The sequence below is a fragment of the Populus alba genome, chromosome 14, assembly GCF_005239225.2.
Source record: "Populus alba chromosome 14, ASM523922v2, whole genome shotgun sequence".
Classification (NCBI taxonomy): Eukaryota; Viridiplantae; Streptophyta; class Magnoliopsida; order Malpighiales; family Salicaceae; genus Populus; species Populus alba.
Genome location: NC_133297.1, coordinates 9,532,576 through 9,550,115, shown reverse-complemented (window position 1 = coordinate 9,550,115; position 17,540 = coordinate 9,532,576). Strand labels below are relative to the sequence as shown.

Here is a 17,540-nt window from a genome sequence, read left to right as displayed (position 1 = left end):
AGCAGCCGGCCAATACGACTGCTTAGGCGGGGGCACAGGCGGAAATGGTGTCGGTGGTGTTGGACACGCAGGGCACTCATTAATAGGAGCTGGTGGCGGTGGACACTCGGGGATAGCTGGTGGCGGTGGAGAAGGTGGGGGAGCAGGCGGTGGACATTCAGGGATAGCAGGTGGAGGCGGCGATGGTACAGGCTGACAAGGATTGTCACAGGAATAGCACATTGTGCATGGTATTTGTTCTTTAGAAACTTTAGAAATTGTTGATGATAATGAGAAGTTGATTGTTAAGATAGTGGAAAGGGTTAATAGCAGCATTCTCATGCGGTTTGCCATTGCTATCATAATTGGTGAATAAAGAGTAGTGAAAGATGGAGGCCGGAGATAGGAGAAGGGTAGCAAATCATGAACTTTTAATTGTTTTTAAAGACGGGAAGAAAGAACCAAAATTTAGAGCAAGTGTACTGGCGACCACACCATTTTTGTTATATTTATCGTCAACAATGAAATTAGAATTGGAAAAATAGGAACGTGGTCCTTATTTCTTATGTGTAATTAAGTTTTTATCGATATATTTTTATATATAAAAAAATGTTGGATTAAAAAACATTTATAAACATATTCCAATAAAGATGTGCTGGGTCTGGTGCTAATCAAATCCAACCATAATTAAACATGGTAATGTATCAAGTTCCGAGTACGCTAAGCTTGAAATATATCAAGTCTCGAGCACACCTAAAAAAATGATTATTTGAACATCCTTTCTGGAGCATGTCCAATGAACAAACCCAACCTTTCATGAACTCACCCAACAAACCCAACCTCTTTTAGGCTCATTAAAGGAAGAACTTTTGTCTCTTAGGTCTAACATAGAAATAGCGGAACCTCTATAGATTTAGGTACATTTAACATCTTAGATTTTAATTTTTCTATAACTTTTAGGCGTATAAAAGTATTTTAGAAACTTATTATATTTTTATTAAACATGAATGCATAAAAAATATTTATCACTCATTAAATATTATCAGAGTAAAATTACATTTTAATTCCTCCTCTTCATAGAACAATAAAACTCATAGGTTATATATATATTATAAGATCTTTAAAATAAATGTTCACAATTTTTATTTTTTATATATATTTTTAGAACTTTTCTCTTTAAAAATTTATTATATATTTTTTAAAAAATATATATTTATTTAAACATTGATGAATCTCCAACTTTATCAAATAAGATCTAATACTAATCACAAGTCCTCGTGACATATGAAATATCAAATATTATCTTAACTAATAAAAATAGATAAAATTATTAGAAATAATTAATTATTCGAGTATCTAATTTAGAAGCTACATTCAAAAACTGATTGGATTTTTAGACGTCGTCTTCTTACATCAACGTTTTCCATCGATCACATCACCTTTAGTTGGTGGCCTATCAAATATCAATTGCTGAAACTTACAGAATAGTAAATTAGTTTGTCAGGGATGAACGATTGACAAAACAACAGTGATGAATGTAACTAAAAACCGGGGTTTCCTTCTCATGTAATTCCAGATTGTAGCTCTATAATGGTTAATATAATAATTATTAAACATTTATATAATTATTAATTTTAAAATTTATAAAATTAATTAAAATACGCCCAAACTAATTTAAATATCCATGTTTTATATATATATATATATATATATAATTAGAAACCAGCGGTTTTACCACTAATTAGCTGACAGACTGTCTTACCGCTAAGTAGCAATTCTGAGTTTAAATTTTTTTTTGTTCTTTTAATTTAACTTTAACCAGATGGAAAATTGTAAGAAGAAATGGGATTGAGGGTCGCATTCGTAGTTTGTCTGGGAAACAGAAAAGCAAAAAATCATTATCAGATAAATTGTTACATTAAACACTTATTCCATGCAACTTACATCAGCCATATTATAACATTCCATACCATGAGGAAATAATTTTTCAGGGCAGTTTAGAATTATATTCCAAAAAAATATTTGTAAAAAAATTAATTTTTTTTGTTTAAAATTAATTTTTTTTATTTTTTAAATATTATTTTAATATATTAAAAAAAAAAACGTTTTTAAAAAACAAAAGTTATGAGACACTACTAGAAAGTGTGACCGCTGAACTTACTATATATTTCAGTGTATATTCTTATTTGTATTACATTACAAAATATAATTTTAATTCTGAAATTATAACACTTAAATTTGAAATCTAGCACAATTCAAAACCATGCTTGATTTATGTAACTTGCGCTTTTAATATAGGAAGGTCAAACGCAGCTTCTATTGTTTCTACTCAAACACAACCAAGTATTAATCTCCGTCTTTAGAGGTCAAAACCACTCTCCTCGAAGCTCTCTTAAAACCCGACCATGTGGTGTATCAGGATCACCACGCATAGCATTCTCCATCCAAATCCTTCGAGCTCTCTCGAGTGCCTGCTCAGCCGTGTCAAGTTGCTCTGGCAACCACCCAATCACGTCTCCAGGTTCTTTATAAATTTCTTCACAAGCAGTGCCATCGGTTGCCCTTGTTATCGGCTTTCTAGTATCCGCCACCTGAGTTTCTGACAACGGCGACGCCTTGCGACGCCTGAAATATTCCTTGTCATCTTCTACTTGTTCTTCGATGCTTCTCTCATCCTTTGGCCATGGCGAGCCATCAAGTCCAGCGCAGCTAACTTCTTCTAGTGTCAATGTTGAGTTCTTTCGCCTTTGCTGGACAATGGGTTCCGCTGGATTGTGAACTCCAGCATTTTCCAGCTTTGTAGGAGGCACATGTGGCGGTTTGGGTGGTGCCAATGGTTCGGTATCTTTAATGAGTCTGTATTCTGCTTCTGTTTGTCGCTTTCCCGTTTCAGGCTCGTACTTTCCTGCCATATCCTGCAAATTATATATAAATTGGTCTCTGTGGATATCACTTTTGACTGATCAATCAAATGACTTCTAAAAAGGGTAAAAGGCAACGAAAATCTTACTTCACGTTTTCCAGTGGGAACAGCATGTTGAATTTCATGTTCACGGTCAGCGTAAACCTCTGGATCAGCAGGGCGACCAGTTGGTTCTGTAGCAAATCCTCGAACTCGAGCTAGATTGTAGGCTGAAGAGAGGGACCTATACGATCTTGTTGCGGTTGCAGCTAGTCTTGACTGGATCATCTTCAAATTCTCTCCCTAATGCTTGAATTATACAGTTAATTAGCACTTTTGTTTCGAAGTTCAGAACCAAGAACAAAGGCAAGCTCCAACCAAGAAAAAGAAGCGAGGGGGACTTTCTAGAGAAGAGAATATGTTTATGTGGAGACACGTGTCTTAAACTATTGACGTGGCAATAGCATGTCGTGCCTTGCTGTATTTTAATGTCACTTCTTTATAGTCATCTTTTCTTTGTGTATCCATGGTGAGAGAGGCACCTCGAAGTTTCTTCCTGCTTCTGCATTTGAAGGAAGCAAGGCATGCGCTCGAATTCTCTAGTAGAAGTGGGGTCGATCCAATCCTCTAGGGTTGGTTTTTAGCGTGAAATGATTAGCAAGTAGAGGCCCATGAAGCCTGCCTGTTCTTCCCCTCACGTAAGCATGTTGGGTCCTCAGCATGTTTTTGATGGATCTATTCAGCGGGCTCAGGAGAATAAAAGTTATAAAGAAATATAAATGAGATTTTTTAATATATATTAAGTAATACTCTAAAAGGCGTGGTAGATTACGCCTTTTACTAATATAATATTTACTTATTAATTTATTATATAATAATTATTATATTATATTATATAATTGTTTTTTCTTTTTCTTTGTTTTTTCTTTTTTTTAATGAATTTTTTTTATTTGATTTAGTTTGTTAATGTTAAATTTTTTTAGTTAGTTATCAGATTTTCATGATATGAATCTCGGGTTTGATAGGTTAATTTAATTTGATAAGTTAACCCAGATTTTTTTTAATTATTTTTTTCATTTAGTTTAGTTTGTTAAAGTTAATTTTATTTTTATTTAATTATCAGATTTTCATGAAACATATCCTGGGCTCGACGGGTTAACTTGGTTTGATGGGTTAACCAAGTTAATTCTGAGTAAACCCGTCATTTGTTTTTCTATTTAATTATCAAACTTTCATGACGCGAATCCCAGGCTGTACGGGATAACCTGGTTTAAAGGGTTAACCCAATTAATTCAATTTTTTTTCTTTTTCTTCATTAGTTTTTTTCTTTGTTTTTTTTAATTATTACACTTTTATGATAAGACCTTATAGCCAGACCTACATTCAATATTCTTGGGTCCAATGTTGCAGCCAAACTCACTTAAACTTGGGTCATGTAAGTTTAATGTTATTATTAATATTATAAATATTACTCTTAGGTCAGGCGTTGCAGCCAAACCTAAGATTATTGGGTATAGCTTTGTAGAAAAACCCAAGATTTTTAAATTTTTATTTTTTTATATATTTTTTATGCAAAAAAAAAAAAATCCACGGCAAAGCAATCTTCACTTATTCTTGGGATCTTTGTTAAATAAGGTCTTTAATCACTGCTTAAATAGCCATTAGCTTAAACGGGGCACATCCAAGTGCTAAAGAGAAGTCATTGAATTGAACTTGAGAGTGCTTGATCACATTTTATTCAATGCTGCAGATCTCATGTAGCTTTTAAGTTCTAATAATATCCATTATCTAAAGCAGCATCACATAACAATTATAAGTGGGATCACATAATAATTATGGGTAGTTACTTTTAAATATGAAATGAATTATTTGGCAAGTGTCGCCTGCTGATAGAAGTGAATCATGTAAAATCAGGACTCAAATGGTGTTTCATGTCCTCTCATCTATTTAGAAGAAATCGGGGCTCGCTCTGCCTAAGCTCATAAAATGGCCGAAGAAACCAAATCACATTTTTTCTGTCTCGACGCTAATGGAAGGAGCTCCTGGCTACCGTAAATTTACATTCTTTAGAGAGTTGCAATCATTTGGGCATTGACGGGCATCTTGTAGTCTGCTAGCAATGAAAGATTGCCTGCCTCCGCAGGGAGACTGAGTTTTATTGCCATCAAAGGTTAATCCTTGTTCAACCTGCTGGATTTCGTTCGGTATCCCGAATGTTTAACGATGAACAAAGGAATCTAATGTGAAAAGAAATCATTGTTTGTATTCATGTAAGTGCTTGATCATTTTGCAATTTTACACGTTGCAATTTCCCCATAAAAAAACATTGAATATTGATTGGGGTTAAAACTTGAAGACAACTAGAAAGCTACGCAGAAGAAAAATGCTTTCCTTTATCTTATCCTAAGCACGGACCAAGCCACAAGATAAGGCCATCAAGAGTATGGCAGCCTGTTCTTCCTCTCCCAGTTTTCTCTTCCAATCTTCCTGCAATATCCCATCTCTTCTAAAACCCATCAAATCTAGCTTCAATGAAACTCCTAGCTTACTACTATTGCTACTTTTAGCAATCTTATTTTTACTCCTCTCCGCTCCTCCTTTGTCCGACCCAAGAAGTGCTCTCCTCTTCTTCCTCTGTCTGATCCCACATGCATTGCACAGTGTCTGAAAATAATAAAAGTATACATTATTAATAAAGCTAATCAGAATCACAATACAGAAACTTAAGGAAGATGATCCTTGCAAAGTGAATATTACACACACCCTGGGACCAGCCGGACCGCCTCGCCAACATGGGGTTCTTGTAGTTTGGCAATCCATGCATCTTCTTTTGATCTCGTTACCCTTGCTTGATTGAGCACTATCCATGTCCTCTGACTCTGATCCCTGTTTAAAAAAATCGAGGACATTAAGTAACAAGTAAACCGAGCAATAACCATCACTAAGTTAAAAAACAAAAGGCTATGGAAAAAGGATAAGATCACTCACTTTTGTGTTGAAATCCATGATCAGTGCAAACAGGTTATGCTAGAGACTGAAGACAAGCACTTCAAAATAAGTGCTGTATGAGATAGTTAAGATTCAACAGACATGAGACTTGGAGGAAGAAGAGAGAGGCAAGTGTGTCTCAACTCAAAGAGACCTAAAGCGAAGAGAGCAACAGCATACAAAAAAACATTCTCATTAGGTATTGAAGGAGAGATATAAATGCAGCGAGGGAGGTGTTAATAGGAAAGAAGCTGAAGAAACATGGGAATGGGAAACAGGGCACTTGAAGAGGCTTGCAAATATAATAACAGCTGCCTCGTTCAAGAATCAAGACGGCTAGTTTTCTACCGTGGGGGCTGCGGCGCAGAAACCCTAATTCAAATTTTCTTTAATAGACTAAAATACCCATATGTGGTTGATTCCAGGACCATAACGTTTTTTTTAGGACAATTTTAGAATTCATTAATTAAAAAAATTATATTCTAAATAACATTTCATGAAAATTAAAAAATATATATTTAAAATTATTTTTTTATATTTTTATATTTTTATTATAATCAGTACTGATATTAAAAATAATTTTTTAAAAATAAATATATATTATCTTAATATATTTTGAAATAAAAAATAATTATTATAACAATTACAAACACCATTTTATGATCCCAATCAGTAACAGAAAGTTTAGTCACCCTCCATAGTCCAAAGATTTTCTTCTACCCTTTTGATAATAGTTGTTTTCAAAATAGTTTTTTTTTTAGCATTGTTGTGCATTTCATATAAAATAACGTGGAAATTGTTATTTTTTTAGCGTTGATTTATCATTTAATAACTTTAATGTCTACAATTACCCATTTATCATTCACGACATGTATTTTTAATATATATATATATATATGATTTTTTTTCTCTTGAGAAAATATCATACATTGAATGATAGATTCCATTAATAGATTTATAAATTCAGTATTTGAAATCTTTTAAGAAATGATTTGGTGATTATTTCTCAGTTAATATTTTCCCTAAATGCCAAAAAGAAAATTTTTCCAATAAAGATACAATTCGGAGGTGAATGTGAAGTTGAAGGAAGAATATTACAGCAAAGAAATAAGTTCTATTTTGCTTTGTTTTCCATTAAAATAAGAAATCCACTCGATTCTGTGCAACAGGAAAGATACCCTTCTGCACTGATCACACAGGTTTTTTTTTTTTTTTTACTGGGACCCCAGATGCCAAAATCAAGAGACGTTTGAACTTTGATGTATAAAAGCATAGAGCACGCTATCAAATCACTGCACAGAAGAAATTAAGGATTGAAAGCAAGAAATGCCCATGGCTCCAAGCGAAAGGTGAAGATGGACATTTTGGTAAATGGGTTGTGACAGAGACAGTGAGATGAAGCAGAATCAAGACAAGATGCCACCTTTGTCTCTTTATAACAGTTGTAGATGAGAGCAGTGGGAGGGAAAGGAAAAGGTTTTGGCAAAGCTTGAGGTTGTGATGAAGAGATAACGATGGAAGAAGAGACAAAACCCAGGCCACCGATTCTGGACCAGACGCAGCCAGCCATTGTCCTTAGCTTGATAAAACGGAAGGAAGGAACATCCTGTGATTGTTTGCTATTGATGGTTTTTTAGATTGCGCTTGGTTTTACTCGTGTCTTGTACCACAAAAATATATATAATAAGAATAAATATCTATTTATGTTGTTTGTTTACATGAAAGTTATTTTTAAAAAATTATTTTTTAAATTATTTTATATTTGTTTGTTATTAGAAAAATTAATCAACAAAAAAAAATACTTTATAAACAATCATTATCACAATATCAATATAAAATATAACATAACAATTCCAAACATGCCGTTGTATATTAATGTTATTGCTGATTTATTTTTATAAGATGCCTGATTTTTAGTATTTTTAAATTGTTTTTATGTTTTAATATCAAAAATATTTTTTAAAAAATATACATATTATTTCAATATATTTTTAAACTAAAAAAATTAAAACACAATTATTATCCTAATATTAAACACAATACCAAACGTCGCTGTATGTTGATGCTATTGCAGATTTTTCTGTATGAGATGCCTAAACAATTATTGGCTTTACCGATAATAATTGAATGATTGAGTCACGACATTGAACTCCCGCTCGTACCGCGGAAAAGAACTGTCCTTCGAAGTATCACGAGTCCACAAGCAATGCAAAAGGCCAAAACGGTGTTTGTGTCGCGGCAGAAAGCTGCTTGCTCCTCGATAACACGGGACCATGTCTGCAACCATTTCATCGAGTTCCGCCTTCGGAAATAACATGAATGGTAGCATAGATCACTAGGATGTGCAAAACACTTGCTCTTCTTGCATAAGGGACCAAACAATTGCTGCTTCCCTTTGTTGTATTGTGGATGGCAAACAGGAACACTTCTCTTTTGAAATTCAAATTCTTCAGAAATTTATGAGCAGTGGTGGTGTCCTCTACTGTGTTCAAATTGTATGGACTCTCTTTTGGAATGTAAGAGTGAAATACTAATTAATGGCTGCAAAACTAAACTAAATTAAAAGATCAGCTCACTGCTTCAGCCTCTGTCATTAGTAATTTACATCAAATAATTTAGTCAGGCCTTCTAAAGACTCATGGAGAGGGTCTTGAGTGCAAAATAAAATAAAATAAAATCTGTACCAGTTAGTGATACACAACAGATTGAGCAAATTAGACGCTTCTTGCTTTCAGTGCTTCAACCTATCCCTTTGTCCAAGTTTTGAGCAAAGATCAGCAAGGAAGGAGAAGAGAGCACCCATGAAGAACATTAACCATGACAATACGAACACTGCCCAGTCCTGGAGGTTTTTCTTTGAAAAATGCCCCCTGTCTGAGATGAGCAATGCCCGGTATACAGCTTCAGCTAAGGCATACGCTGTAACCGGATCAGATTCTTCTGCGAGAAATCCATATTCTGTGAGGCAAACAATGTCATACACTCCATTAGTCTCTGATATTCCTAGACGCTCGCATAATCTGAGCCTGATGTCGATCCTCTCTTCGGTTGTCAACAAGTCACCATGTGTCAGGATCAAAATAGGATTCTCGTCTGCGAGCAAAATGGAGCCAATTAACTTGCATTATTTTGCATGCTAAGCATTCCCATATGAAGCTGTCTGTTCTTGCTTAATTGTACTGTCACAAAAAGCTCAGAATTTATATTTAATTTTACGCACAACCAAATGAACCTACTTCTGTGTCTCTGGCAAAGCTTTATTTAGAGCAGCATGGTTATGTTAAGTATGATTGAAAATTCACTCAAACAGTAACGGGATAAGAAATAAATGCAGCAGAGGGTATTAAAGCTATGGTGCAAGCAGGTAGGGGCAAGGCAAACTGCAGAATGAATTCAAACTCTTCTGAGTCAGGACCAGGAAAAAAAGAAGAAAAAACTGATTGAAACATGTTGGACAATCCACACCGTCTGAAAAGACAATTGCATGCTCCAATAGATAGGTAATTAAATGTACTGAAATTGAAAGTAAGAACTAAGTTCTCTTTCTGCTATGATGTAAATATCAAGACCATCATCAGCTGCAGCAGTCAAAGCTTAGTGCAGATAAATAATTACAATAGCTCTAGTAAGTACAGTAGCGTAAAGTGCACGTACAAAAAAGCTTTGATATGATGTTTGATGCTTCACGAGTCTATGTGTATTGATCCATTTATTATAATGACAGGAATTAAAAAAACAGCTAGTGTTGTCCGAGCTGTCATGGCTGAATGTCAAAACGATAGCACCTTAAACGAAGAATTGATGGTAAAGACTAAAGCTTACTGCATTTTCTCAAAGCAGGGGAGTGGAAGAGTTCTCTTGTGGCTTCTAATGGCTTCGAATCACTAGCTTTTGAGGCTTTATGGACCTCTGCTATGTTAACCACCACCATTGGAATATTTACTGTCCTCTGTACAAACTTTGAAGATGACCTCAAACCAACAGTTTCTGTGTCGGCTTCCAGCAATACATCATCACCTGATCTCAGGCACAGCTGGTTATGGTGAATCCCATCACTCATCCAACTTGACAATTCCTCAAGAGCATCACCAATTTTACCATAATTAAAACCTCTAGAATCGTACACACAAAACCCACCTTGCATTGATCTCATTACATTGTGCTCTTCCATGTACATGGTGGTGTATTTGGTAGCACCGCCTACAAATACAAAATCAAATTAATAGTTGTGCTGCCAGAAATGTTTCATACTCCACAGTTTTGCAACTCTTTGGAGTATAAATGCAAACTCACGGCTGTGCTATGCTCTGCACAATAAACTTACCAGATGAAGTTCGAGCAAAAGGTATGAGTCCAGACCGACCAAAAACACTGTACATAAGGTTCACAAGTGAGCTCTTGCCAGAGCCAGAGAAACCCACCAAGAGAATAGTGACTACTGGTGGAATGTCCATCTCTTCCTTCTTGAGACCTCCTGTGGGCACCCAGAAATCACCTGAACGATACATTTGTAGCTTGTATCTGAGCTCATTGAGTCCTTCATGAGCAATCAAAGCCAGTCTCTCCAACTCTTTAAGAACTCTGAGTCTTGGTGTAAGGCTTGCGATGTGAGGGAGGTCGAGCTTAAGCCTAACACATTCATCAAACTTCGCTGCCGATCTCCACCAACAGTAGCCCAGTCTTGACAATTGGCACTCATCTTCATCAGTGGAAGAGAGCTGACTCTTCATGTCTTTGGGACTCAGCTTCAGCAAAAAAGGTGGCAGTAATTTTATTTTATTTTGGACTTTTGAAATTGAACAGTTTGATATTTCTACCATGAAGGCTCTATTGCAAAAGAGAGATACGAATCGAAGGGACAAGGGAATTTTCTACCACAAGGCTGTGTTTGTCCATATGAGTACTATTTTGCTCACGGGTTTTCCACTAGTTGGCTGTTGCGAAGGGCTATTTCCAGACTTTCTGGCACTTGTGGTGGAGCAGCTTGAGAAATGGCATCCCATATTACCGAAATACCCACGTTCCTCCCGTTCAATACCATCAGACTTGCTGGATATGAAGGTATTTTAGTCCCAACGACCCTGTATTGGTAGGGAATGGGCAGCGTACTGTTACAGCGCTACGTCTAGATAAACATTTGGACGTTATATACATAGCAGACGGTCACAGGACGGACGTTCCTTCTCCTGTCCAATCAACCATGTCGCTTTCAGCCTAACACGTGGCTTGCAATCCATATTCAACCACAGGCCCTTGCCATTTTAGATTCTTGCAAGGATTCTGTCAATAATTAAGCATCCATGCGGATTAGGCTAATTTCGAAAAATGGACTTCCTGGCTCTCTCAAAGGCGCTTGTGTGCATATGTTAAACACATGCCTGCTGGCTGCTGGTGTGTGTTAAAATGACCAAAAGCACAAGCAAAATGAGCAGAGTGCGCAAGGGATATCATCTTTCTTTAGAGAAAAGAAAACCATGCAGAAGGATATCATAGACCTAAACAACTAAGAAATAAAGCAATAAAACAGATGAGAAACTGGTTATCAGGAGATAAATCAAGTTTTGCCGCGAATCAGAATGCAATAATGGTAAATTTTATGTCATAAATTCTTGTTTTTGTTTCACGGACAACAAAAATTGCCCCCTCAAAACTGAAAATTGAAACATTTTCTAATAGAAAGGCAATCCTTAGATTCCAAACTGTTCTGAGATGACCTTAAAATGAAGAACATATAGCAACGCGTATCCTTCCAATCATCCAGACGGATGCAAACTGTGATGAGCAGCTTCGTCCAAGGCATGACAAAATAATGCCCAGCAAAATAAAAATGAGAAAAAGGAGGAAAAAAAAGACTCAAAACTTTCTGTAGATTCCACCAGCAATGGCAATTCTTGACTCTTCACAAACATAAAACTTCTCTGTAACAGGGCATCTTTTGAACCGCATAGCCAGAGAACGATCCTATGGCATGTGACTTCCCTATCCAAAAATAACAATCATTGATTTAAACCTGGACACTCAGCTTCATTCCACCATGAACTTTAGGTGCTGCAAATGTCTGGCACAGAAAAGGTGACAGTACGAATTAACCTTTGCCATAAATTAGTGTGTAAAAAAAAGTGATTAGGAAATAATCCCAAGACTACAATAAAATCGGCAGAAAGCGGTAAAGTTACAATAAATTGTAGAGCTTTATAAAATGATAATTTACTCCCTATGATGATGTTTTACGAAATATAGAGAAGTAATCAACTGCAAATATCAAGACTATCTACAGATTTTTCAAAATTTCAATCAGATATCAAAACAGGTATGTACAGCGTGTTTGACAGTGTAGTAGCGGTTGCTTTTCAAATAGTTTTTCGTGCTGAAATACATGCCAATGATGTTTTTTTATTTTTTAAAAATCATTTTTGACATCAGCACATCAAAACGATCCAAAAGGTACAAACCGAACTCAATTTTAGCAAAAAAAAAAAAATTGAATTTAGGCAAAACACCGTTTGGAACGCAATGCCAAACGGTGTCGTAGTTTCACATGTGACTTCTATTAGTGCAATTAACACAGGGTAAAAAGTTGAAGGCATCCCCCCGCATGTGTAGAAACAAAACAAATGAGAGCACAAAACAGGTAAATTCAGAACTAATATCCACAAACTTACACATTCCCAGCCAACTAATTGGGAAATGCCAGACCTCGATCTTTGCAAGAATATCGATAGAAAAACAAGCACAAACAAGCAATCCCTATTACACAGGAATTGCTCAGCCTTGGTGTGAAATGTTAACTGTCCAGGAGGTGCCTTTGTCACTTGTAAAGAGAAATTGTACCTAGAACTTGCGAACTTGGTGAGAGAAGTTGCATACCTTAAGTGAATTTAAATCCATTAGAGGAAACAGGAACTTCGGTCCCACCAAACTGAAATCCAGATTGGGAAGCATCACCTGGAGGAAATGCCTCAAAGTCATCACCATCTTCCACCCAATATGTCTCAAGAATCTTCACTGCTTTCTCATATATTTCATTGTTGTCATGACTCTGAAGGTTCTCAATCTTTTCTAAACCCTCAACATCTTCAATCATTTGGGTATACAGATTTGCATTTCCTGTGTTGCCCAAATTCTTTTTAGCTTCCCCAACCTTTAGAATGTTCTCTAGCCCTTCTAAGCAAACCGTGACAATTCTTGGGTCAGGACAAATCAAAAGATCACATAATGGCTTGATGCACCCCTGGTCCACCAGAAACCTACAATGCGCAAATAGAATTGAATCTTTTAACTTACACGTAAATCAAAATAAACAATTAATGGAGAAGATTGTCATGAAAGAGAAAAAAGATACTTGATTTGTTCATGGCTTCCACCAGAAGTTGCATTTGAAATTGCCCAAGCAGCCTCTTTCTTGATCTCAAATTCAGCATTTTGAAGCAATTGGACAAGAGGGCCAATAATACCTGCTTCAAGTACAGCCTGCGCAATTTGCAAATGCAAGTCTCATGCAATGAACATAACAACAAATAGGCGATAAAAACATCTAATAGAGAGTTGAAAGTCTTTTTTTTGGTAGATTATCTGTAGCCATCCTCAAGATATCCTCACTTCAAAACAATCATTTGATGTAAACAAACTGAGGGTACATAAAACAATCATCAACTCAGAATTTTAAAGCAATTGAGACAGGGGACAAATAACTCCATTTTACCAGATGGGCAAGAAAACAACATAATAAATAGCTCCAAAAAACTTTCTGTAAATTCCCGTATCCCTCATAATATCTAAGCTTTAAATAATCAGAAGATTACAGACATTGTGACAAAATTTAAGGACATATTAATTTTCATCCAAACCAGGGATCCACTGATGATATTTAATGAGTAGTCTTGCTCACCTGTATCTGATTTGCATTTCCAGCTGTGACGTTTGAGATTGTCCAGCATGCTTCCTTCTTGATGCTTTTCTTGTAATTATTTGTCAGCAAGTTCAAAAGACATGGGAGAGCTTGATGGTTTATCATACACTGAAATCAGGAATGACACAAAGCATTACATCATTGGCTCAGAAGCCAACATGTTTTCGAGTCATGCAAACATGTCATACATGCAACATATCAGACCACTAAGACATGCTGTAGATATCATCAGATGATTAATCGAGGTGTGCTGAAAATTATAAATGATATCATCTAAATAATTCTTAAAAAAAATAAAATTATTGAACCCTTTTTCTCCTCTCTGGGATAATTTTGGATCATTTTATTTGAGTTATCTTATTTCATAGTGCCATTTGGCAAGCAGGCAGTTGGGGAATGTTACACGCCTCTGAGCTTTTCAAATCTCTAGAACTTCGTTTCTGAATGGGTTCCAAATTTTTTTTCCTGGTTAACATGCAAGATCATTAGCTCTGCCAAGACATAAATGCAGACTTCATCTCAACTAAAAACCACTACTCGTTCAAGCATGATAGTCACTTCCTAAAAAATTAAGGCATGTCTGCACGCATCTCAAAACAAAAGCGAGACATGAATTCCATAACACCATAAAATAACCTCCTAGCAAGAATTAGACTACATACTCAATCAAGAGATTAGAAAATAGATTGATTTCATAATCTTCCCTAATCATGAGTTTATACTAATTCTTCCACTTCACAGCTAAAATTAAAGTTTGTCTGAAGCATGTCCGCACTGTTGGGGAAGGAAACAATCCGATGTTTTGTAAATTTGGAAATTTTATCAAATCTCTCAAGTTGGTCTCCATCCAATTGAGACCTTCACGTACACGAAGTTTCACTCAGACTCAAGTCAATGACAAAAAAAAACCTACTCTGTACTGTTTGGAATCTCATCTATTATAATGGCTAGTCAAAAGCTGGAGGAGGGTGGTTGTGGGTGCAGACACCATAGAACCTTTAGACCCATCCTTATCAATAGCCATCAAATATGAATGCATGACAAGCATTGACTTGAAAACTATAAAATGTGACAAGTATTGATTTCAAAACCAGACAACCATAAGCAACAGCTGAAACAAACCCATTACATGCTATCAGAATTAGTGCAAAACAGCATGCCAGGTTGTAATGATAAGTTGTGAAATTGTATAGAAAATGCCAACTAATCTAGAATATTATTAAAGCATTAAAGAAAAAAAAGCATGTCCATCTATATTTTCAACCTGTACATCTAAAATGAGCAATGCAGGCACGTACAAGTATTTCCATCTTCCAAGATCAGTACAAAACTGTCAGAGGAGTATGTGATTGGTTTTAAAATAAACAAAATCATGCCAATTATGAACTCATGACTAAAACCAGGGGAAGAGAAATTAAGCAGTAAGATAAATAAATAGGGGGGGTTTGGTTAATTAGAAAAATAAAGGTATGAGTATAACCAATACCTGAGTCTGCATGTCATCTCCAGTAACAATATTTCCAACTGCACGTAGCGCAGGGATGAGCACTGTTGGAGATGGATGACTGAAAACAGAAAATGTACAGAGCATTTCAACTTTCAGAAGCAAATACCAGGAAAAGGAATCATCTGACACATATGAAGAGCAAACAGAGTTTATAACTCACTGTAAAAGTTCAACGAGACGGGGGCAGACCCCAGCCTCAATAACAGCTTGGATTTTCTCATTGGATCCATCTGAGAGATATGACAGTGCCCAGCATGCATCTGTGAGGACTTCGTTGTCATTTGAATGTATAAGACGCTCAAGAGCTGGGAGAGCAGGTTTTGTCTGCTCATTGAATTTCAACAGCACATACACTAGCAGCAATTAACAAATTGGGGAATAAAGTACTGGAACTGCATTTAAACAGTCTATCTTGAAAGTCAAACCTGGTCAAACAAAGGTTGGGGCTTGCCCCTGCAGAAGTTCGATAATGTCCAAGTTGCATTTCTTAACATAGAAAGCTTTGCATGTTCATTGAATTGTGCAAGCAAAGGCATCAAAGCCCCATGACCAAGGACTAGATCACGGCATTTTGGTGAGTCACCAGCAACATTTCCTAATGCCCAAACAGCCTATAATCCCAGCAAAATGTAAGTTTGCCATTATCGAACCAATCAAGAAATAATTACGATGGCCCCTTGACATTACTTGAAAGAAAAATAGATTACATAAAATAATAATAACATCTACCTGTTCCCTGACATCTTCAGCTGGAGAACTTAAAAGTTTGACAAAAATCGGGATTGCCCCATGGTCAATTACAACCTTGGTGTTTTCTGATGTCCCAGAAGCAATATTCGTGAGCGCCCAAGCCGCCTCGAACTAAAATATAACATTGAAAAAAATACAACACGACAATTAAAAAGAAAAGAAAAAAACTAAACCGGCAGGTATAATAGATACAGCAGCAGCTATAATGAAGCCCTGTTCAAAACATAGATTAACAAAGATCTAGCACGAATCCAAACCTGAAGCTGTGGAAAATCATCCCTTGCAAGAAACTCGATGAAGCGGGGGACAACCCCTGATTGTATAACTTCATTGATGGGAGGACTGCGTTCTATTGAGAGCAGCTTTCGGAAATGAGTAGTTCCCTCAAACTGTATATTCTTGTCATCTGACCAGACACCAGCAATCATTGCTGGAAGAGTGTCTAGCTGCCATCAGATTAATTTAACAAAACCATCAGCTCCATTAAAAAAAAGATTTTTTTATTTAATAATTATCGGTAACAAATGATGATTCAGGATTGATCCAACAAATTATTAAATCAGGGAACAATTCAACCTAACTATCCACAAAAATTAAAGAGAAAAGGTAAAGTGAAGAAACAAAGAATACCGGCTTATCAGAAGCGGAAATGTTAAGAGAAGAGGTGACTTGTTGCTGTTGTTGGGCCTGAAGTCCTTCACGTCGCTTCTTAAGCAAGCTTTCTTCTCTCTTATTCTTTCGGATCTCCACCAGGTTGTCTTCCCTTCTTCTCCTCCCTTCATCTGCATCCACCGCCACCTTGTACTTGTTCCTCCTCACCTCCACTCTCGCGCTCGGCCTCAACGACATGTCGTTTTGATTAGCACTGCACTGCACTGTAATGTGGATGTTACAGTGAGGGAAGCGAAGGGAAGGGAAGAAGAGGAGTGGTAAAAGTGAGGAATGTGGTGGGGGGGTTTTGGGATTTCTATTTGAATGGACTTGGAGCCAGAAGGGTGGTGCTATTATAGAGGTTTTTCAACTACCGACGCTTGGGAAACAGGGCTTAGATTTTGTTCTTATTAACGAGACCACCATTGGTTTTTTTCGAATTTGAAGGAGAGGGAGCTCTAACGGACCTCCGCCGCCGTCAATCTTTATTCCTTTTCTGCCGCTGTAGATAATATTATATTTTATTAATTTTGTCTACGATAAAAAAGTATGTGAAAAGAAAATGAAATTAAAATAAAATAAAATGGGTGGACAAATTAAATCAGTAGGAGTAATCTATGATATGTCAGTAAAGATGGAGAGAGATGAATTTAAAGGGAAATTGGACTTGAATTAAGTTTTGTGTTCGTTACTGAATTCCAATGTAGTTAAAGATAAAAAAAAAAATCAATATAGCTTAAGTCGTGTATTCTTATTCAAATTTAAAAAAAAAAAAAAAGAATTGGCGGCACATAACCAAATAAATTGGAAAATATTTTTAACGACGCTTCTAAAATTTCACATTTTTATATCTA

At 36.1% G+C, this 17,540-nt stretch overlaps 4 protein-coding genes across 4 annotated transcripts; all 4 read right to left on the bottom strand.

The window, feature by feature from the left end:
* Nucleotides 1-2,130: 2,130 nt before the first annotated feature.
* On the bottom strand, nt 2,131-3,490 carry LOC118041024 (uncharacterized). Its single transcript, XM_035048118.2, has 2 exons — nt 2,990-3,490; nt 2,131-2,894 (listed from the first exon to the last, which is right to left on the bottom strand). The coding sequence occupies exons 1-2, from the start codon at nt 3,167-3,169 to the stop codon at nt 2,346-2,348; spliced, it is 729 nt and encodes a 242-aa protein (XP_034904009.1). The 5' UTR covers nt 3,170-3,490; the 3' UTR covers nt 2,131-2,345.
* Nucleotides 3,491-5,119: 1,629 nt separating this feature from the next.
* LOC118041025 (GATA transcription factor 16) lies at nt 5,120-6,197 on the bottom strand. The gene is made up of 3 exons (XM_035048119.2): nt 5,870-6,197; nt 5,645-5,767; nt 5,120-5,545 (listed from the first exon to the last, which is right to left on the bottom strand). Exons 1-3 carry the CDS (start codon nt 5,885-5,887, stop codon nt 5,285-5,287), a joined length of 402 nt encoding a protein of 133 aa, XP_034904010.1. The 5' UTR covers nt 5,888-6,197; the 3' UTR covers nt 5,120-5,284.
* A 2,227-nt stretch (nt 6,198-8,424) lies between these two features.
* On the bottom strand, nt 8,425-10,995 carry LOC118041026 (uncharacterized). The gene is made up of 3 exons (XM_035048120.2): nt 10,194-10,995; nt 9,692-10,069; nt 8,425-8,962 (listed from the first exon to the last, which is right to left on the bottom strand). The coding sequence occupies exons 1-3, from the start codon at nt 10,687-10,689 to the stop codon at nt 8,601-8,603; spliced, it is 1,236 nt and encodes a 411-aa protein (XP_034904011.1). The 5' UTR covers nt 10,690-10,995; the 3' UTR covers nt 8,425-8,600.
* Nucleotides 10,996-11,446: 451 nt separating this feature from the next.
* Nucleotides 11,447-17,070, bottom strand: LOC118041027 (importin subunit alpha). The gene is made up of 10 exons (XM_035048121.2): nt 16,666-17,070; nt 16,293-16,481; nt 16,015-16,146; nt 15,711-15,896; nt 15,446-15,609; nt 15,265-15,343; nt 13,758-13,886; nt 13,212-13,339; nt 12,737-13,116; nt 11,447-11,927 (listed from the first exon to the last, which is right to left on the bottom strand). The coding sequence occupies exons 1-9, from the start codon at nt 16,882-16,884 to the stop codon at nt 12,738-12,740; spliced, it is 1,605 nt and encodes a 534-aa protein (XP_034904012.1). The 5' UTR covers nt 16,885-17,070; the 3' UTR covers nt 11,447-11,927; nt 12,737.
* Between the last annotated feature and the right edge of the window lie 470 nt (nt 17,071-17,540).